Raw genomic sequence first — 24,060 nt, forward strand, 5'->3', positions numbered from 1 at the left:
TTGGAGGAAATATTTATTTGATAAAAGGTTACAGACTAACATCAAGAAGTAGCTGCCCTTTGAAGGTTAATGAATCATCTGGGTTTAGTAAAATCTAAAATGTTACAAAACATTGACAGTGAAACATACAGAGAACTCAAAGAAAAATCAGAGCCAGCACTCTGGATGAAACATGACATTAAAATCAAGCAAGGCACAAAGCTCTTTTTCTTCTCTCAGTCAGCCAAAATGAATAGGAATTGAAGAGCTAATCCCGCATGTAAGCAGAAAGAGTGCGCACATCCCTATCGGGAGCAGCTGCTGCAAGAAGACCAGGCACATTTATCCAGTAACTGGGATGCACAAGCACTGTACAGACTTTCCATGAAGGCTCTTGGCTCATCTGCCCTCAGCAGACAGGAAATCTGAATCTATCAATACGGCTAACTGACAACAGAGAATTCATCAAAGGTAGCTCTGGAGAAAGAACACTGCCTCCTGCTCCAAGCTAAGAATTCAACTCAAGAAGCCAGAGACTTCTTTTGCATATCTCAAAAAAAAGGGAGCTGTGTGTAGGTGTGTGTATGTTCGCACATGCATTTCCGAGATGAGCTGCTTCCGAGAACTAGGAGGGATTCTGACACAGCAGTGACAGGGATTCCTAGAACAAGACGCCTGAGCACACACCAGTGAACAAAACTAACGAAATTCCTTGCCCTCATGAAGCTGACACTTTAGCAGGGGCAGGCAGAAAATAAATAAGACGAATAAAGTACATAATATGTTAGAAGTTGAAAAGTGCATTGGAGAAAAATAAAGCAGGGACGGGGCCAGGGAATGCTGAGAGGCAGCTGTATATTTTTATAAGGTGGACAAGAAAGGCCCCACTGAGAAGGTGATATCTGAGTGAGGACCTGAAGGATGAAAGGCACAAGTCTAAGAAGCCCACAAAAGCAGATTTAAAGCAGTTTAATTCTAGGCTAAAAAATTTACCCCATGATATAAACAAGAAATTCAAAACTAAGTTAACCCCCAAAATGTCTCTATCTCTATCCCTCCACAACAAATTACCAAATTACACAAATGATGGTAGTTGAAAAAGACAAGTAAACAGAAAACTCCCACACATGATGACTACTGCAATAGGGTCCTGTCAGGAATCTCCTTTATTTAGTTACCAGAGCTTCTAATACGCCAACTAGGGGCGGGCCTCACTGGGACCCGTGCACGCTCACACAGCAAAGGCACACATGTGCTGCCCTATTCTTCAACAGCTACATGAGGGTATTTTCAAAGACTCTAATCCTTTTGCCACTTTTACTATAATTAGGTACCTTCTATCAGCTGCCTGACTGAATCTGGTGGGTGGCAGAATGTTCAGGACGATGGGGGGCAGGCAGGTTGTCAGGGCCTGTAAGCATGACACAGAGTATGGGACATGGATAAGAGGACAACCGACTAGAAGAAAATGAAGGAGAAGGCAGGTACTAAGAGTCCAGGCGCCAAGCAAATGGGTCAGGAATGATTTCTGAGGATTCAAACCAAATTAGAGGAAAGCAGCAGAGAACAGTAACCATTCCGGTTGGCTTGAGTAGGCAGGGCATGGGTATTGACAGTCACGAAGCACGAATGGACACCCAGAGAGGAGTGCGGCTGGGAAAGAGCAGGTACTGAGACGTACAGAGGGAGGTATTATTATGGAATCAAAGGCAAGGGAAGAAATGGGAACTAGAGCTCAGAAAGTTAGGCTGAGAGCAAGATACAAGGACCTGGTACAAACTCAGAGCTCCAGGCTGTCATACAAGTACAGTCGGTTTGTGATTCCAAGGAGAGTAACTGCCTGCCACCCATCCTAATTTAAGGACCCACTGCCAGTGAGGGTGTAAGAGGTTCCAGGCACATCCCTCTCCACCAAGAGACTGGACTTTGCTGGGGTTCTGACTGAGGATCACAACTAGGACCTAGGGTTACATCCTTGTCATATTTGCCTTTTATATGTATGTGTATTCTCCTTGTATCTACTTACATGCACACACACATATACGTACACACACACCCAAGCTTTAATCCTGAAGTGTTCCTAATTTAGGAAGGAACAAGTTTATAAAAATTACCTCAATTCTTTTCCTAATAAGAGCCTAGTCAGGGACTGACCAATTATACATAGTTAGGGAGTATTTCTCCCCATTACCAACCCATAAGAAATGTTTAGCAATAGTGACACTGGATGGCACCTGCTAGGAAGCAGATCTCAAGTTCTAGATAAGCCTTTCTGATACGACATGCACCGCAGGAAACAAGATGACAGGAGCTTTCAGTTACAAGGAAGTATACCTAATATTCTTTAGAAAAGAAATCAGTATCTATGCTGATTGCCTTCTTATATTTCCTATCACTAAAAATTTGGGGAGAATATTCCTAGAGACTATCTAGAATCTTTAAATCCTGTAACTTTCAAAATCATTTTGTATCAGAAATAAACTTACTATAATATAAAATTGCACAACAAAAATTGGCAATCCGATCCAACACCGGCAAGATCAGATATTCAAACTGCTTCATAAACTAATAATTTCTATATCACCTGTACCAACAAAGTGGAATCAGTGTTATATGAAAATGCTGGTTTAAAAAAAGTTTCAATAAAACTATATCCATTTTATTCTCTAAAGGAAAATAGTTAAACTGTCAACATTTTTAGGGATTCCTTCATTCCCTCTAAATATGCCCTCTTGAATTCTGATGAAATTGGTCAATTGTTAACTTTGAAGCGAGGTCAATTAAGGAAAGAAGCTCGTCTCCAAACACAAATCAATACACCTTAAGATGCTCAGACAGGCCAAGAGATAATCATTACTTGATCAGCCATTTCTGGTGGAAGTAGCAACGACTTAATGACTTCATGAGAATTTTTAATAAGTAAACATTTTCCTTTTAATTCTATTAAACTTATAAATGCAATAGTGATTAAGCATTCACTCCATCATGAACTGTAATTTGTTAACTTCAGGCAAATTTGGCTTTATGAAGATTTTGTGAGCTTTTCTATCATCGATACTGAGGAATGTGTTATTAATTGTGTTTTACACCTTTTGGTTTTGCCACCAGGAAATTCAGAATCAAATGTGCAGTTATAGCACCCTGATTCACTCTTCCTATCCGTCTACGCTAATGAACATAGAATAAAAGTGTTTAAGAACTACTAAAGGCTAGTAAAGATCCCATTGGAATACTTACCAGGAGCAATGGTCTCCAACGTATCAGAACTGACCTTCCGAGTACTTGTACAGTGATGGAGGGTAGAACCCGAAAATACCAAGTAAAAAACTACATCATCTTCAACTTTGTCCTCTTCAGCAAGCAGTACTGTAACAACACAATCACCCTGGGAAAGGAAACAATATAGCAAGTTTGCATTAGAAGGTTCCCCTTGGGAGCCTATTTTTATAAAACATCATATGTAAGTGAAAATCAAATATATCATCTAAACTGTGCCCCCTTTCTTAGTTTTAAACAAGTATAAATATTGACTGAGCACTTATGTGCCAGACAATATTCTAGGCATTGAGAATACAGAGTAAGATCTTTGTCTTCTTTAAACCTACATTTTAGTGGAGGTGACTAGACAAACAAGTACACTAAACAAATAACAGTTTGTGGATTTACTTGATGAATGAGTAAAAAAAAAAAAAAAAGTGGGGGGGGGATACAAGAAAATTCACAAATAAGGCAGAGGATGGAAGGGGCATAATAAACAGTTACATCCTCATAACTCCTGTATTATGGTTGCAGCAATAGTTCTCTCAATTCTACACTCCACAAATCACTACCAAGTCCACCCCTTCTCCCATAATGATGGAGAGACTCTAACAGACTTGCCTGGAAATAGGACAGTGCGAAGAGCATGAGCTTGGGTTCCAGACAAATCTGGATATAAATCCCACTTGCAAGGACTTTACTTAGATCCATTAAACCTCAGTTTCCTTGACTGTATACATGAAGATGATACTATAACCAGCTCTATAAACAAATTTCAATGACCCCTGTATGTTTTTATAATCGTCTCCCTCTCATGTTGTAGATTCTCAGGCCAACAGGGCTTGATGAACTTTCTGAGTTGTTTCCTAGAAATAACGGAATTTCTGGAAGACAAAGGAATGGAGATTCTGAAGGCCCCTAAGCCAATACAATCACATGCTTTGTAACAACATTTTCGGTTATCAACAGACTGCACACATGACAGTGTCCCAACAGTGGTCCCACAGGATTATAATGTCCTGTTTTTACTGCACCTTTTCTATATTTAGATACACAAATACTTACCATTGTGTTACAATTGCCTACAGTATTTAGTAAAGTAAGATGCTGTATAGGTTCGTAGCCTAGAAACAATGTACTATACCATATAGCCTAGCTACAAGGTAGACTATATCATATAGCCTAGCTACATGGTAGACTATACCATCTAGGTTTGTGATGTTCACAGAACAATGAAATCACCTAATGACCCATTTCTCAGAACATATCCCCATGGTTAAACGACACACAACTATGTGTGAAAACTCATGGAACATGTTCGGCTCTCAGTCTATGGTAATATTCTTAATCTATTACAATGGGAGAGTTGCTTTTCTAACAATTTGTGTTTCCTGACCATCTGGCATCCCTGCTTCTCTTTATCCAGCCCTACATTAAGCTCTTGGAATCAGACAAAAATCTCATGCCAGTAATTTTGTCCATGACTTTGCAACTATTTAGAAAGTAAGACATTTTTGTCTTTTAGTTGCAAATATTCTTTAGCAATTGTTATACATTGATTTTTTAAAATCAAGGCTAACTTAAATATGTCCTATAAAATACAGCTTTAATTACCATTCTCCCAATTATAAACACTATATAATCTGTGTTGTACCCATAACAAAAGATTTTAAACCATCAAGGTTTAAAGCACTGAGATTTAATATTATGTAAATCTTAATAATGCACTACGGAAAAATCAATTTACAGAAAGCCAGGCCATTTCAGCATTATAATTAGTGGAGCGAATTCTCATTACTTATAGCATTTGTTTCTGTTCCATTTTAGCAACAATTAAAGACCATAAGAGAACCATGCCACCCTGTGGCCATAACTTATTAAGCACAGCAGCATAATTGAGCAGAAGATAGTTTTTCACTAAACACTGAAAAGCAAAAATCATAAAGTCAAACTTAGGAACCAAGGCTCCTAACAGAAATGCTTCAGTAGGTAGATTCTGGAAACAGAACTCAAAGTACTTCCCAAAGCCCTGAGTCTATCTCTTATTTGATCCCTAGTGCCTTGTGCAACACCCTATACATGGCAGGTGCTGAAAACGGTTGAATACATTATAGGAAATCAAAATGAACTATAATCTCCACCAAGCTGTAACTTACTTTGTCAAAAAGTTAGTTATTAATATGACAACTTATTTTTTGAACATGAGAGTTCCAAAGCACCCTAACGCAAGGCATATCACAGTTGGTAAAAGAGAATTATCACCATCTTCAGTCACTCTTCAGAATTACACTTTCATCTTGCATAAAGCCTTTCTTGGAAACATTTTTGAAAAGCTTAGGCTGGAAAATATTCAATATCCTTTGGCATGATGCAACCAGTTAAGATGTCTGAAGCACATACGAGAAGAGTCAATTTCTTAAGGTACTGAAACACTATTATAACCTGAAAAAAGTACAAATGAAAGTGCAAAAGTTTCTTCCTTTACAAGTTGACAAACTATGACCCATAGACCAAACCCAATCCCACCCCCCAACCACCCCATTCCCACTTATCTTTGTATGGCTCACAAGCTGAAAAAGGTTTTTACATTTTTTAAAGGTCAGGGGGGAAAAAATCAACAGAAGGTCTTTTAAAGTGAAAATTATTAAATATATGAAATTTGAATCTCATGTCCACGAATAATAAAAGTTTTATTGGAACCCAGCTGTGCCCTTTCGTTTATACATTGTCCATGGCTACTTTTGCACTACAATAAGCCACAGCAGTTGGACTGATTACAACAGAGATCTTATGGCCCACAGCTTAAATAATTTTCTGTCTGGACCTTTACAGGAATCACTTTGATTTCTAACCTGGAATTCTAAGAAAATATCGTCCTTTGCGAGATCAAGGATTTTCTCTCTACATGAGACCTCACATTTTGCTGGGAGACTTTCCATGTCCCAAGACATGAGTGATCTCTGGGGCCTTCCCTTGGGGACAGGACAGATGGCTAACAAGAAGGTGAAATCATTTTAACAAAGGTTTCAATATCAACCTCTTTTTCCATTCCCAAGGCAAAAATAAATAAGTTTTAAATTGCTTTAATAGTTTTTCTAAAATGTTAAGTCACACTACTTTATGCTCAAAATATTCAGAAGAAGGGAGCATAGAAGCCTAACTCACTTCAAAGCCACTTGAAATTAGATTCCAAAAGCACCTATACTTAAAGTACCTGTTTTCCTTGAACGAGTGTTCTCTGTACACCAATAAAGTCACTGAGAACAAACAACAAACTCTGCATTTCAGCCACATGACTCCCATTTTATTGCAGTAGTACCTGGTACCTATTCCTATTTAAAATGGCCTTGAAATATTCCACACGTGGCATACTGTTGAAAAAATAAAAGTGAAAAACAGATCTAGGTAACAACTTCTGTTGAGGTGGTTGCTTTAATCCTACCATCCCTGCAGGATACCCTGGTAAATTACTCTGCTGTTTATGGGAAGGACCAGCCCCTCAGAATGAACTGATAAATCAGGCTGGCTAAAGAGTTAACAAGTCTGTTCATGTTTCTAACCACAACAGATGAACTTATTAACAAAGGCAATTTTCAAAACATTCTCAATTATAATATTAGTTTGACCCAACCCCAGGAAGAGTACGCATCTACATCACTACTCCTCCAATAATGTGAACTCAAGAAACAGCGTGTTATCCTTAACAAAGATATTTTCCATGTTTCTTCATTAGTGAGAATACATCCTTGAACCCGACAAATTTTTCAGGGTCCTAATTAGTTTTGCTGACAGATGACACAAGAACTAATGGAAAAGACAATCTTTATTAGGCCCCATTTCATAAGTATTGGTAATCCCCAAAATATAAATGCATTATGATCCAAAATGTCAACAACTGATCACCTATTTGGCAATAAAAACAGGTTTTTATAAAAGAGTTATCTTAAAAAAGGATTTTGAATGGTAGACATAGTCTCAGTTTTTCCCATCCTGAACCCATTTATACAGATATATATACTGTATTAACAGCCCTGTAATCACCGTTATGTAATTATTAAGTAAAAATGATTTTTTTCATTTAGATTTTTAACCTGGGATTCTAAAAGTGTATCTCCATTTTCTAGATCAAAGATTTCTTCTCCACGTGAGACTCAGCATCTTGCTGAGAGACTGTCCATGCCCCAGGATATTCGTGGTCTGAGGCTTTCCTTTAACTAGGGAAAGTGACCTAAGGAAGAGATGGCACGGAGAAGGTGTGGGAAGAAGTGAATTACAGTGTGGGGATGAATGGAAGGGACAGGGCCTTGCAGACAGGAAAGATGGTAGAGAGGGATTAGGGGCATGCGGTAGTTACGAAGTTCTGAAGGAAGAAGGGTGAAAGAAGGGAGAGCACCGATGTCTTAGTAAGACAGTGTCTGCCATAAGGTTTTTGAAGGTGGGTCCAGTCAGCAGCAAAATGATTGCAATGGGATACTGGAACTGGCTTGTACAGGCTCACGAGTTCCTTAAATTTTCAGGAATTCTACAAGCAAGTTGTTAAACAGAGCCATTATTAAAAATTAAATGATACAAGCTTATAATTAAGTAAACTATATTAAAACAAATGTACTAAAACCCATCACTTTTTAATTATTTATCACATTTTACCATTATCAATGCTCTGAGGGTTTACATCTATCGTATCTACATAGAAATTCTATATAATGGAGTGTCCTGCACGTCTTTCCGGCACACATCTCTTGCCTACTCTGCATTCAGTGATGTGGCCTTGATAGCTTGGAATCAACCATTAGGGGAGTATTTACACCACTCCTAAATCGGCAAATACCACAAATCAGGGTTTTCTTTTTTTCTTTTTAACCAGCACCCCACTAGAACAGGTCAGCAGAAGGGGCTTGGGGGAAAAGGGAGAGAATTTCCACAGGGAAGGCCAAGGTATGCCCTGACAGGCCCAATTAAGAGAGGTCACCACTTATGAGAAGAATGGAGTTCTTGCTATACGAGAAAACCCTAGATAGGTACAAAGCATCTCAGATTATGGATAACAGTGTTACCACAGTTCTGCTCACAACAGTTCGTATTATCACCACCTTAAGTCAGTTTGCCTTCTAACTTTATTTTAACTTGGTTTATAACTTGTTAGCATAGGGCAGTGGTTAAGAATATGGTCCCTGACACCAGTATGCCTGGGTTTGAATCACAGTACTGTACATTACTTTCTATCTCTTTAAACTGGGTAGATTATTAAGTTCTGTGTAGCATAAAAAAGGGTAACAATCACACTTACCTCACAAGGTTGTTTAAAGAATTGGGTGATAAAAGGAAAGCACCTACAGCAGCGCATGGCACACAGAGTTCATGACTGCTGTTACTGTGTAACCAGCATGTGCACATCCCATGAGCATGTTCTATTCACTGAGATATCCCCTTTGTCTAGACTAATAAGTAACAGGTATTCAATACACACATTTGAAAAGAAAAAAAAGGAGACACCAAAACTTTAATAACAGTTACTCCTAGATGGTGGCTGAGGGCAATTTTAATACACTTTGTGCTTTTCTGTGTATTCCATTTTCTGAATGCCTACTGCAGGTGAGAGGCTAAATGGGGTGATTTACAAACACTGCAAGTTATCTTTATCCCCATTGTAGAGAGGAGAATAGTGTAGCCCAGAGAATTTTTTAAAACTTGCTTAAGAACAAAGCTAAAAAGGGACAAGCTGGGATTCAAACCCAAGTAGGCTTCCAAAGTCTGTATTCTTTCTACTATTCTGACCCTGAAGTTAAGCACAGGAGACATAGTTAGGTGAAAGAAAAAGATATATATATATATATATATATATATATATATATATATATATATATATATATATATATATATAAAGTGGTGATTATAGATAGAAGGAACACATGATAAATAGCACGCAAGCAGGGGACACCAAAAGAGCTGTAGGAGTTTAGGAGGAGGAAGAGGGTGCTGAGAACAAGGAAGGTGGACGTGTCCAGTCCAGAGGTGGTGAGAGGAGGGCAGGCAGGAGGATGCTTTCACTCAGGGTAAACTCAAGCCCAGGCACAGCAGTTGCTTGGGCCCAAGGAAGTGTGACAGTGCCAGAGAGGTCCATTTATGTGTGCACTTTTTTCACTGTGCTATACATGTCTGCCATCACCATCTGAAGCCCTTGGAAAGCAAGAACTGTGTCTTTTGAACATCACACAATGTCTATCTAGCATCATTAGGAAGTTGTTCAGTAACTGAGTGAATAAAGATGGCAGAGTTCCCACACTGTCTAGCAGTGAAGAAAAACAATCTAAGATTGAAATTTAAGTTTTAAAAAAATTTTTTAAAAAATTAAAAAGATGGCAGAGATCATCTTATGTCAAGTATTAATGGCAAGCCAAAAGATTTATACTTGAACCTGTGTGGGCAAGGAAAAAAAGATACAGTCTTGTGTGGTATGTATTGGGGGGAGGTGGGGAATGTGACATGTTAAAATGTCCTAGAAAAATTTCTCTCGCAGCACTATCCTAAGAAGGAAGAAGAGAATAGAGCCAAGGAAACCATTCAGGAAAAATATTAGAAAAATACAATGTGTGGAACTAAAAAGAACTTGAACTGCTATGGCAGCAAAGTAATCTAAAAAGAAATAAATGTGTAACAGGCATTCTGTCAAAATTAATTTGATGAAATATGACAACTGACTGGATGGGGGCTGGAAGACAGTAAACATAAAGCACACTTACAGAAAAAGGGGTAACTCGTTAAGGAAAAACAGGTTGTGGGAATGATTTGTGAGGAGGATGATGAGCTTTAAATCTTAAGTTTCATGTACCAGCAGGATAGATCATCGTAGACATACATCCAACAGGTACGTGGCATGACAGGCTCTCAGAAAAGGGCTGGGCTGGCGAGGCAGATCTGAGTACCAACCTGCACTACGCCAAGACCTGAAGCCTTGACCACAGATGAGGTCTCTGTGCTGACAGAGCGCCAGGGACAGCCCTGGTGTTCCTGCAGGGGAGGGCGGGAAGCAGAAACTGACCTGGAGAAACAGGCCAAACAAGGAAAATCAGAGAACAGAGGATTGACAAAGCCAAGAGGCAAGGATATAAATGACTTGCCGCATTAAAAGGAACGATTTTTTAAAACAATCCTCAGAACAGACAATGGAGGAGAGATATCTGAAGACAGAAAAGCAGCAAACTCAGGAATTGTTTTATCTTTTTCTCCAGCCCTAAACGTTTTTTTTTTTTCCCCCATAACATACCATTCATCTATCTATTCCAGTACCTCAAACCTAGAAACAGGCACTCTGGACTCAAGAAGAACCCAAACTCAAATGCCACCCGGAAAGATTATGACACTTATTTCTCTCTGTTAATGGCAGCCAACTGAACCCTCTGCAGCCAAAACCTTAAAATACTTATTTCCCATTTCAAGTCTATCAGAAAGCTCATTTGCTAAACTAAGATAAATATTACCTCCCAAATCCATGGTTCAATCAATTTCCACCATCTAAAATAGTTCAGATTTCTCTTAATTTATACACCTTGTTGTTAATACGCTAGGTAACTATGAAAGTCTTTCGGGGATGATATAATCTACATAAGATATAATTGTTAATCTGTGCTAATCAGGTAGAAAGCTAGTCTGCATTAATTAAAATTAAAGGATTTTCAAATGACTTATTACTAGCAAATATTAATATATATAGAACTACCATCCATTAATATTGGGATTCTTTTTAAAAATATAACTATTACATGGAACATTAATGTTGATTTTTAAATGAGCCTTAATATGTTTGAAAACATTTTGTTTGTTTAAATACTTCCTTTAATATATTTTACTTTATTATTTCAATATTTATTGCTAGTATAAAATTTTGTTCCAGTCCATCCAATAGACAAGTTAATTAGTAGAAACATATTCAATAGCCCAATATTAATGTGTTCACTGACTTCCTTTCTGTTCTGTTCCCCATTACCAAAGATATAAGTTCATCCATTCATGCTAAACAAGCACGCACTGCCTTATGGTTAATGTATTGTGTCTCTGCTATCAACCAGGTACTAGAATTACAAAGATAAAGACTACCTGGTCTCTGTCCTCCAGGAAAACAGACAGACATGCATACATACAGAATGCCAGGCGATAAATGCTATGTTAGCACACATATAGGCTTCCCTGGGTACAGAGATGAATGCCCAAACTCTGCCTTGAAGGGTATGACCAGAAAGGCTTTTGTGGGGAAATGCCTGTGTCAGTGCCGCTCAAGGCTCAAGACAGATCACCTCAGGTGGGCACAGACTCTCTGAAAGTGCCACTACGGTGAAGCTGGGGAACCACTAGGGTGAAGCTGGGAAAGAGACTGCATCTAGTTCATCACTGTGTACTCAACATCTCTTCAAAAGACCTAACATACAGCAAGTGCTCAATGTTTGTTGGGTTGAATCAACTGTATTTCATCTTTTTAAGCAAGAAAACGTAAAGTGCTACAAATAAGAAAAAGATTAAGTTTGTCTTGCTTCCTTCCTTCACTGAAACATTGGCTGAGCACTTCAGTGAAGAACTACGGTACACACTGAAGCTATAAAGACAAGCCAGTTCTTGCCCTCTTGGGTCTCACAGCCTCTTCAGGGAGAAGACAAATAATGCAATAATTGCAGCTGTATAAAAAGCACTGTAGGAAAAGCAAGGATTAGGGACTGTAGAAATTAGAGGTGGCACCTGATGCTGCCTGAGCAAAAGTCAGGGGAGGGACGCTTCCCACAGAGTCTTCTCAAACACAGGTCACTTGGAAGGAAGGAGCTGGAGGAACACAAATTCTCTCTTGCCCAATGTCAAATTTTGTTTGAAAGAGATGATATTTGCAACAAGTGGACAGAGGTGACACATGGGAGGAGGTGAAAGAGGCAACAAACTAAATATAAAATCATTCAGGAAACAGCTGCCAGACCTGAGAGTTTTTACACAATAGATATAATGGAGCTTACAAAATGTCATGTAACACTAGCAAACCCCAAAGAAATATAAACCTCCTTGTATTTCTGTCTTTGTGAGCACACTAAAGTGCTATTCCTTGGCCTTCCTTACATTGTAATTCATTCAAAAGAAGAGTATTACAAAATTTAATTATAGAACACATGAATTGACATTCATGCTTAATTTACTAAAGTGCTGTAGGAAAATGAAAGACAAAGTTATAAGGCACAGTCACAGCCAAGTAGTACCCTGAGCTTCTTAAGGTAAGCACATAAGTATATGACACTGTTGCCATCAGGCTAGAAAACAGAAGGCCTACCAGACAAAACAAACCCAAAACCCCAAATCACTGGACAGAGCTGTTCAGTTCTGTTTGTTCTTTAATATTCCCTCAAAATAGCTTGTATGGCTCTCAGAGTAGCTTAGTTTTTCTGGGCAAATAATACCATTACAAAGTGTGTCTGCACAAACACAAAAATCTTCAATATTATTTAGTATCCACTATTTCTTAAATGGAACATGCTACTGAGTAACAAGGTATTAGCTACCACAAAGGGCCATGAAGTATACAAATGCAGGCTCAGGAATAAGATAAGGATCAGTTACTTAATATCTACAGAACACTGATAAATACTTTAACTAATTTTGTCAGCAAAATGAATTCATTCACTGCAATATTTATTGTATTGTACATTAGACACAGTTAAGAACCAGGGTACAAACATGAAAGAGACAAGGCCCCTGACTTCATGGAGCTTACATTTTAGCAGGTAAGACAAATTATAAAAAGTAACATTAGAGGGTAAATTCTATTAGCATAAGACAGCAGGGGTTGGGTGTGTCTGAAGCAGGGGTGAGAAGATGCTTTTTCAGATAGGATGAGTGGTCGAGGAAAGCTCCTGAGGAAGTCACAAACCTGAATGAAGCAAATTAAGGGAAGATAAAGTATTCAATCAAGGTAAAGAGAATATAGCAAGTGCAAGGCAGCTCCACATTCAGCATATTGGTGGAACAAAGGCAGCAAGTGAATAAATACTGGATAGGAAGTGAGGCTGGAGTGTGGGTTTTTTTTTTTAATGTGACACTAGACCACTGGAGGGTTTTGAAAAGGAGAGTGATGTAATGTGATTTATATTTTAAAAGAATTATGATTCCTCTGTGGGGAGTAGATCATTGCAAGGAAACTATAGAAACAGGAAGACCACTGAGGAAGCTATTAAGAATGGTCCAGATGAAACTGTGACAGTGAACTGCACTGAAGAGCCACCACCTCCCTCAGAGGGCTGTAATCCACCCACTACCCCTTACCTAAAAAAAAAAAACAAACCTACATAAAGTGCCTGAGGAAAAGAAAAGCTCAATAAATATTCCTCCTAACTCACGCCTGCCTGAAATGCTTTGAGTATAACTTGCTGAAACCCATCAGTACAGATACAAAATACCAAGTGGGCAAGACAAAATGCCACAGACAGAGATGCAAGAGGAACCGCCATGCCCAAGAACAATACTCTCCTCCCAGGGTCCATGGCCCTCACGCCTGCCACTTTCTCCTGGGCAAGTCTTAGAAACACACTAAAAGCTTCTCCTACAGCAGATGCCCACCGATATCCAGAGAGTACCACAAATCCGGCACGCGTGCACGCACGTGTGTGTGTGTGTGTGTAGAATGTCAGTTCTAAAAGAAGCAAGCTGGTTATATCTGTCCCCAGAAGCTTCACTCTTGGCCACACAACCACCACCTGTCATTGGGTTTTGGTGAAATCCAAATTGGTTCACCCGAAGAATGTCAAGCCCTCTGTCCTGGAGTAAAGGGAAAGTTAGAAGTAACTTTTTCTGTCTTCACTGTGGTTTCTGGACCCAAGGAAGAAGTGGACAGCTTTGTGTCATACAGCATCAAATTTTTCCTTTTTAATTCTCAGGACTAGGCACTCACTGAGATGTATAGTCTTGTTCTTTGTACATCCAGGCTACCAGAAAAAACAAAAATGAGTGTAGGGGTCTCTCTACCATGTAGGAACTATTCTTGGTCTAATACAAGGATTGGCAAACTTTTTCTGTAAAGACTCAGATGGTAAATATTTTAGGCTTTGTGAGACATATGGTTACTGTTGCAACTACTTGATTCTAACTTGTAGCACAAAAGCAGCCATAGACAATACATGAAGGAACAGGGATGGCTGCGATCCAATAAAACTTTATTTATAAAAACAGGCAATGGGCCAGATTTGGCTCATAGGCTGTAGCTTGCCAAACCCTAGTCTAGTAAAGTTTTATATTACTTTGATCATCTCACAAAAACTATGGTCCCTCTCCCCAGAAACAAACACAGACACACAAAACTTTGCATACATTTTCCAAAGGTTCACATCCCACCCCAAGACATCAACAAAAAACAGATTAAGAATCCCTGACCTAGTAGGAGAAACCCATGTCAACATACAGTTACAGTGATATAACAGGTGCTATAAACAGAATCAATTCAAAAGTGCTACGACCTAACAGAAGAGAAAGGAAAGGAAGGGATAAAACTGGCCAAAGGAGAAGACTACCGCTACCTGGAGAAGGTAGCACTTATGATGAATCTCAAAAAAAACACACAGGAGTTGATTAGACAAACAAAGGATACAGTCATGCCAAGGAGGGGAAAGGATGTACAAAGGCAGAGAAGTGGACAAACAAGGCACATTCAAGGAGTATTGCACCGTGGCTCGACCATGAGGAACACAAACTTAAAGGAATGCCAAGGATTTCAGCCTTTATACTCTAGACCAAGGGGCACCATGGAAGGATTAATAACATTATCTGTCCCGTGTACTTTCTGTACTTGGTTGCTGAAGACTGCTTCCTGAGAGCAGGGACCATATTTGTTTTATTCAGTGTTATATCACTGCCTAAACATGTGTCTGGTTGCTTCACATGCTCAAGAAATGTTGGCTGAATGAATGAATTTCTATCTGGACTCTCTTCCTGTTAACAATCTGCCTCTCTTTCTTCAATTCATCTTAAATGCTTAAGATGACTGGATAAGAAATTAAAAGATCTAGAACTTAATGTTCCGGTTATACCAAATTTTTAGTTCAATGGTCCTTAAAAAGTCACTTAAAACATAATTAAAATATAAATAAGGACAAGAAGAAAGAAATCATAGCATCACCCTTATTTATTTAATCTAGGGTGATTAGATTTCCACATATCTCTCTTATGTGGAAAATATTCAGATACTCTCCAACCTCCTCAAGGTAAAGCTCAGTCTGTAAACTAGCCAGCAAAGCTGTTTTTATAAATCTTTCCTTAAAAGATGCCTCAAAGTACCTCAAGAAACATGAATAGAAATCCACTAAGAAATTTATTGATTTTTTAGCTGAAACTGAAGTCATTCAAGATACAGACTTAGATTAATTTGACTGTTAGAAAATATTAAACAATTTCATTTGACATATAAAGTTACTCTTTATTTAACTGGCTAATCTGCTTTTGCCAGATAAAGATACTAGCCAATGAAATTCTATAACCTGTATTCTTCATTTTCAATCATACATGTGTACACTTCAGCCCAAAGGACCCCCTTTCCCAATGCTAACATAAAACTATTATTTTAAATACTACCACTAATAATAATAATCCAAATTCATATTGTTTTCCAACTTCATAATTTTGCAACACTAAGATATAGGCAAATTCTTAATGATTTCCAGGCACCACCTATTTGGCCCATTAAACAAGGCCAGCAGATGGCGCTCATAAAATCTGTTGGGTTCCCAGTCTCTGGAGTGGTTTTTAGAGACTATTCTCCCTATGGGGAAGAACCTTGAGACTTCAGATGGAAAAGGAATCAAATTTTAAGAGGTTTTAGAAATCTATTAATGTATGGCCCCCTTAATGAAAAATATCCCTTAAAACAAAGAGAGTTTTTAACAGTTCTAAGCTGGGCACAGTGGCACACAGCTGTAATTCCAGCTACTAGGAGACTGAAGCAGGAGCACTGCTTAATCCCAGGAGCTCAAGGCCTGCCTGGGCAACATAGTAAGACCCAGTAGCAAGAAACAAAACAGCTGGGCACAGTGGCTCACACCTGTAATCCTAGCACTCTGGGAGGCCATGGTAGGAGGATCCTTGAGCTCAGGAATTCAAGACCAGCCTGAGCAAGAACAGGACCCTGTCTCTACTTAAAAAAAAAAATAGAAAAAAATAGCTGGCATGGTGATGCTCACCTATAGTCCCAGGTAGCTACTCAGGAGGCTGAGGCGGGAGGATTACTTGAGCCAAGGAGTTTTTCAGGTTGCAGTGAGCTATCATGACCCCACTGCACTCTACCCAGGGTGACAGAGCAAGACCTTGCCACAAAACAAAACAAAACAAAACAAAACAAAACCACTAAGTGTATAAACTCTTTTTAATTCAACATACAGCCCTACCTCTCATTCTATTCTTGTTAAGCAAAGCTAAATTGGTCAGAGGGCGTTGGCTTTCCTGGTGGCTTTAAACACACATACACACACACACACATACACACACTCCCCTCACAAATGTTTCACAATTCTCTGTAACTACTAGAATAATTTGATTAGGTCAACACTAAAAAAGACACTTTCCCTTTTGCTAATAGGTCCAAACATTTGGTTGAAATGCAGACAACATAAGGATTTTTATTAATTCTTGATAAAAATTTAATGAAAGGTTTGGAAGTGATTAAATAAAATCAATCTCTCTGGCTCCCCATTTCTCTCTCCCTTCTATGAAATAGATGGTTGAAGTTTATAATCTGCTGCTCTGTTACATGTTTAAGGCTCACTCTTACTACTTGTTGCACTATTTAGCCATGCTGCTCCCTTTACCTGTCATACTGATGATCAGAGCAAGAGAGCATGGCATGAAACAAGACAATGCCTTTCTTTCCTGAGTAGAAATCTGGGCCCTTCCTCAGATAAAAGGCCTCCTTACCTGATCTGACACATACTATGCCTCATTGACTGCATATAGATCAAGGTTCCCTCCAATTCCTTGAGCCCATCAAGTATGCACAATGGGCACGTGGGCATGGGCACAATGCCTAAGAAGGGGAACCCAACAGGTCAGGTTGAATCACATCTGGTCACAAATCATTCCTAATCTAGGATACAACAAACTGAGACCACAGAAAAGAGATACCCAAAATTGGCAAGTGGGACACTGTCAACTACAACAAGATTAAAAAACAAAGGTTAAAATACAAAATGGGAGGCACTGGTTTTTGGGGGGCAGGGGGTTCATAGTACTGGAGGAAAACCACACGCTTTGAAATCACGTGACTAAGAATATCAACTTCCCTTGTTATTAGCTTTGTGTCCTCAAACTATAGTAGATTCTTTTAAGAGCTACCTCAAATCCTTTTGGGGAACTGCTGGATTGTAATCTCCAGGAGGGTAGAAATTATATATACTGTATATTCCCATATCTGAAGTGCATAAAACAATGATTCTTACATAAAATGCTTACTATGTGCCAGCACTGTTTTAAATGTTTTATGCAGATTAAGGTTACCATTTGATCGTCTCACTACCAAATAAAATACTGAAGTATTTTAACAAGGTATGCCGAGTACCTACCATACAAGAGGCACAAAATAAACGGTCCCATCCATTTCCGAGTAAATAAAAATATCCCACATTTCAGAATCTCCATATCTCTACTTTCCTTTTCAATCTCTTCTAGCAAAACGTACTATTTCTCAGAGTCAAATAAAATATAGTAATAAATTTTACTCTGCTTTGGTTTTTCTTAATTATAGGTGAAGAATTTTAACTGGATGGCAAATTGGCTTTATGAAGCCCTCTGAAAAGTAATCATAAGGGAATGTAAAAGAAGTTAAAAAAAATCATTAGTTTTAAAGGTAAATTATAAAGCTTTCCTAAAGCTGGTTAAGCTTTCTAATTTACAATAAATAGCTATATAGGTATTAAACAACCCACAGTGCTTAAAAACCACAGAAGTAATAAGAAGAAAATTCTATCATTCCGGATATTATCATTTTTCTTATCCACCATTACTAATAAAAACCATTTCACAAATAAATAATAGTGTTCCTTTTAAAGTGTCAACATTTTTGAAAGAAATAAATTAGTTTTATGAAAATCTGTCTAAGGTGCATTATGTATTTCCAGGCTTTCTTAATTACTGGTAAGAGTTGGGCAGGGATATTAACTGAGCAACTGCTATATACTAGGATCTTTACATGTGGGAACAACATACTTAACTGTTAAGGTTACATTATATATGTGAAGCATTTCGCAAGTACCTGGTATTTAGTAAATAGTCCATGGGCTAGATATTGCTGTGATTTTAAAAATCATGTTTAATCCTTACAAAAGGGTGGGGAATTCACGGCCTTGGGGCCACATGTGGCCTTCGGATCCTTGAGTACGGCCTTTTGACTGAATCCAAATTTTACAGAACAAATCCTTTTAATAAAGAAATCTTTTTAATACAGGGATTTGTTCTGTGAAGTTTAGATCTGGTTGAGGGGCTGCACTCGGGGATCTGGAGGGCCCCATGTGGCCTTAAGGCCACAGGTTCCCCCTTATCTACTAGACTCTGAAACCCTTGCATTTTTCCCTGCATCACCTGGGAGGCAAACACTGAAACACTAAAAATGCAGATTTTCAGCCCTGCTCCAAACCTAGTAAGCCAAAAACTCTGGAGGTGTGGCTCAGCAACCTGGGTTTTAATGAGCCCTCCTGGTTGACCCCATGCACACTAAAGTTTGAAAACTAGTGGCCCCAGAGTACTGTACCAGTTATCACAAAGGTCTAGTGTCTGTCCCTAAATGGTTTCCCTTCTTCCCAACTAATTCCACTTTTCACTGTCACATTTTGCCTTTAATAATCCCATCAATATCCTTATTTTACAAGTCCTGGGCAACAGCCCACCTCCTTCCCACACCATGCAGAGTTAAGAGCACACACACTGTAGCAATATGCTGACATCAGTAGGAGCCTGGGGTTTCTGAAGTAAGAGAAGCCTGGTTTGAATTCTATCACTTCCTAGCTGCATGACCTCAGGAAGTGACAGTTCTCTGACACTGTTTCCTCATCTTTAAAATGTAGAAAACAATAGTTATTTCATGAGATTGTTAGGAAGATTAAATGAGAAAATGAATGCAGGACATACAGCATAGTGGATAAGTACTAGCAGGTGTTGAAGACTGGGGTTGGAACTGCTGCACACCATTTCTTAAAATACTTATCTCTGTCTCGCAGTCAAGAAGAAGCACTCTTACTTCTGAGACTTAGTAAGATACAGACAGTAGACAATCATACTCATAGATATGGTAAGAACAAATTTCCTAGGGGTCTGGTAAAATGGGAATTTGTGAAGGAACGATGCTGCCTATAAGAAATACCCATAGTAGTAGCTTCTTAATATTATGCTGCCTGGGATCCCTTAACCAAAGAAGATAGGACAAACTGTGTCAGCAAAACCTAATAAACTTTACTCAAAGTAGAATTTAGGAATGCAAGAGGTTTATAAGAAGGAATTTGTGTTCATGAGGGTAGGTTAAAATCACCCCTTGCCTTTAACTAATTCAAGAAGATGACAGAAATGGTAGGAAATGTACCCACAACCAGATTGGTGGGTCCCATGAACCAAAAAAGGAAAGTACCATTGCCTGAGCAGTAAGATAAAACTCACATTTCCTTCTGTGGACATAACAAAGAAAGACAGCTGAGAATTCCACCCCAGCGGCCAGATGCTCTGTATATCACATGGGGTCAGCAGTTAATCCAAACAGAGTTTTGTGAAGGGCTCCAAGGATGCACAAGAGCTGAAAGCTTTTTCTTGGCTTAAAAAAGAGTAACAAACAAAATTCTGAGAGTACAGGTGAGTTGTGTATACTTAAGGATAAATACCCTAAGTTATAACCCCCAGATAAAAGGATGCAAAAGAAAATAAGCAGCATCTCTGGAGGAGAAATGTGTAGCAATGAGAAAAAGTACTAAAGATGTGCCTCGCTAGCCCATTAATCAATCAATAAATTCATGTACCTTTCAGAAAAATGTAATTTCTATGTTCCTGCTGATACAAATATATTCTCAATGTTCTATTTGAAGGGAGCTCTACTTATGAATTACAGAATCAGTGGGGTGACTTTACGAATCTAGCTAACAGTCTCACTCTCAGGTGACATAGCAAATTCCAAAGTGGGCAATGAAAATCTTTAGTCTTATAATCAACATAGTAGAACTTTAAAATATAAATCTTCCTGTCTCAGTTTTCCTATCTGTAAAACAAGAAAACGACTGCTAATTCACAGGTTTGTCAGAGATTAGTGTAGTAAGAAGGAAATAGAGTTCCAAGTAAATAACCTATATGCAACACAGAAGTATTAGACTATTTTGGTTGGAATTCAGTTTTCCACCTAGCGTCAGTCCCAGGTTGTCACTGATAGCGAGCCTCCATCCCAGAGGTCAAAGCAAAGTGACACTCTGTCACTGGTTCCAGGTCACAAAGTCCCCCTGTGTGGTATCAACTCTTGACTGATGAACTACAGTGGCCTTCCCTGTGGGGCCATAAATCTGAACAAACAAGAGATCTCATCTTTGGCTGATCAGACATTTATAACTATTGATGCATGAAGCAAAGCTCTTTTCTGAAGAACAGTTTCAATTCTACTTGGAAACACTTAATCAAAACCACTAAGCACCTATTATATGACAGAAGCCGAAGTAAAAATGAGAGCAATTAAAAACAGTAACTTAAATACAAAACTCCTGCCCTCAGTGCACACAGCAGAATAAATGGAAACAGGCATGTACACGAAAGTGCACGTAAAGTGTTCAAGGTGTCACAATAAAGTCTGTACAGAGAGTTGGGAGATAGGAGGAGAGGAGTGATAGATTTCCACAGGAGGGTGAAGGCCCAGGAAGGGCTCCACAGAAACAAGTGGCAGGAAATGAATCCTGAAAGATGAGCAGTTTTCTTTGTGCATGTGTCGGGGATGGGGGGAAGGGTGGTTTCAGAGACAGGAAGAGATGCAGTAACAGCTCTACATGGCTAAAGGCTAGCTTGTAAAGAGTTAGAACTGGTTTACCTGAAATGCCACTGACTCAGCATGAGATCCATTCCTAGGAATTTTTAAACTCCCAAATGTTGATATCAAAATACTGCTTTCATTTATGCTATCTGTTCAAAAATCAGTCTTGGCAGCCTGTCTACTACACCTCATTCCAAAACCTATTGCTCTTATCAATTCTATTTGCACGATGACCTGCTTCACTGCTACTACAAAGCAGAAAGAACTCATGAGAAATTCTAAATGACATAAAACATCGTGAAAAAATGTGAAGTGTTAACTCCCCTAATTGTCCTCTGAAAATCACTACTACCTCTTACTAAAAGACAACCAACCTTTGTTCAATATAGTACACACCTTGATATTATTCTGAGCCAATAAGCTAGGAATAATTTACTCAGAAAGCTAGCCTTTAAAAAGAAGCCACAAATCTGTCCTTCTGAAATAACGTCCCACTTAATACATATAACTTCCCATGTATCTTCACAGATAACCACTCGACAGGTTACACAATCAGCGGTGTTAAAAGACACAAACATACCCAAACTGTTGCAATTTAGTTCATAAGCAGGGGCTTTTAAAACTATCCTTTTTGTTCATTTGGTTCATGCTTAAACTTTGGTGTGCATCAGAATCACCTGAAGGGCTTATTAAAAAATGGATTGTTGGGTCCCACCTTCAGGCATGCAGTAGGTCCTGGGATGGGACCTGAAAATCTGCAATTCTACCAACTTCTCAGTGAAGTTCACACTGCTGCTGCTGCTGGTTGGGGACCTCACTGAGAACCAGTGCTGTCATTCCAGTTCACCCTTCATACAGATTACTGCTGTGAGTAAACCACTGTTACAGGATCTATGTCTTACCTTCGAAAAGAGCTGGCAAATGGAGTTCAGTGCTGAAGGCAACCTCTAAATGTAGATGTGATATAAGCAGCGGGCTTCAAATTACCAGGTCAAGAGAGGATGGTATCAGAAAGACCAAAGTTTTGAGTTCAGGTCCCTGCTCCACCTCTTCCCAGTTATAACGAAGCGACCTTCGTTTATAAAATGGTCTCACAAGGACGAGGAGAAAAAGTATGTAAGTCACCTTACATGGAAGGTGTTCAGTAAAAGGTAGCTGCTTTCTACACAAAAGTGGAGGAACTCTCAACACACGTGTATACGCAGAACATGCAAGAGGAAGCCACAAAATGTAATTTTTATATGCTTTCAAACTATGTCAAAATAAAGGAGATGGGTCTCTTTAAAAAGTACCTCTATTTAAAGTTTTTATCCATCATCCATGCAATGTGTTTTTTATGCCACTGCACTTTAAGGTCGTTGTAAAGACATAACTGCTCTCTCGCAGCTTCAGGCAGCTCCTCTGAACTGTCTGTTCACTGGTGCTACACCATTCTCCAGCTGCCCCTCACATGAAAACCCTCAGTGGCCTCATCTGTGACTCTCTGATGCTTTCTGTCATTCTACCAAACAAAATCCATATGTTTGACCCAACAGCTCAATCATGCCCAGACCCCATTCCCGTGCTGTCCCAGTCAAGTAACAGGCCACCTCCTTGATAGTCCCTCATTGCCCTCCCTCCACTCTCTATTTCGGGTACTACTTTCATCATGCCTGGTCAAGACCTCCAGTTGCTCTCCCCAGTGTCATCCTGTGTAAAACTCCATATTTCTTGTGTCACTACTGGCCAAAAGAATTTTCTGCAATGTTGGATATATTCTTCTCTATCTGCACTGTCCAATACAGGAGCCAGTAGCCACACATGCCAGCTGAGCACTTTGCAATGGAAAAACTGAATTTTTAATTTTATCTCATTTTAATTAAACAGCCATGTGTGGCTAGTGACTACATTACTAAACACAACAGTTCTGTATTATCTCATCTCCAGGTATCCTTCAATGTGAACTGTCCACCCTAGTCAAGCAAGGTCCCTCACCACCCTGATAATACTCTTCCATGCCTTACTCCAAAGACTCAATTTTCTCCACTCACTGTGTTGCTCATCCATCTCTCCATAGCCTATGTATCTTGGCTGGTCAAGCCCCATCTTTTCTGAAGGCTTCCCCATCATTTCTGCCAATATCTCATTCTTCTCCCTGCCATGAGCCATCACTGTCTGAACAGCTCACCTAGCACTTGAACAGGTATTGCCCGGGCTATCATTTAACTACTCATGCATCTGAGCCCCTGCCTCACCAGTAAAAGAATCTATTCCTCTAAGACCAGATCTCCCATTCAACTAACAGGTGCTTCACAAATACTTGTCTTGAATGAGTCAAAGGTATAGAACATTTCAATCTTCCTTGGACAGCAAGACTTCTCTTTACTAGTACCAAATGGAAATTTTAACCCCTTCACTGTTATTTAACCCCTTCACTGTTCGGTTGGGAAACACAAAGTTATTGTAAAATAAGCTTGTAGACAGGCCCTGAAAAGTCTTTGACCTATGTACCTTTGTCTGTTTTGAAAATGCCAAAGAAAAATAAGAAAATACTACTCACAAATGTAAAACCCATTAACTTCAAAGCAAGTTTCTGGAAACTGATTAAAAAGTCAAACAGAAGGAAACTGACATTCTTGCTCTGTAAAACCATCAAAAGCTAGATTGAGGAACACTTGACTTCCTTTATTCCTTCTGGCACTGGTGACAAAGTGTTGTTATTTAAATTCAGTTCTCAGATCTGGCTGGACAGGGCTGTTGGAGCAGACCCATCAGAAATGTATTGTTAAGGCAAGGGCAGGTAATCCATTTAAGAGATTAGAAGGCTGATAAAGCTCTATGTAGGAGCAAAA

General features: G+C 39.0%; 1 protein-coding gene across 12 annotated transcripts in view; it reads right to left on the reverse strand.

The window, feature by feature from the left end:
- AKAP13 (A-kinase anchoring protein 13) overlaps positions 1-24,060 on the reverse strand; it is a 287,641-nt gene that overhangs the window by 182,660 nt on the left and 80,921 nt on the right. For all 12 annotated transcript variants that reach the window (XM_045561061.1, XM_045561060.1, XM_045561049.1 and 9 more), the window contains exon 3: positions 3,217-3,364. In XM_045561061.1, coding sequence (XP_045417017.1) covers positions 3,217-3,364 — 148 coding nt within the window. The remainder of the gene's footprint in view (positions 1-3,216; positions 3,365-24,060) is intronic.

This window comes from Lemur catta, chromosome 9 (genome assembly GCF_020740605.2).
Source record: "Lemur catta isolate mLemCat1 chromosome 9, mLemCat1.pri, whole genome shotgun sequence".
Lineage (NCBI taxonomy): Eukaryota > Metazoa > Chordata > Mammalia > Primates > Lemuridae > Lemur > Lemur catta.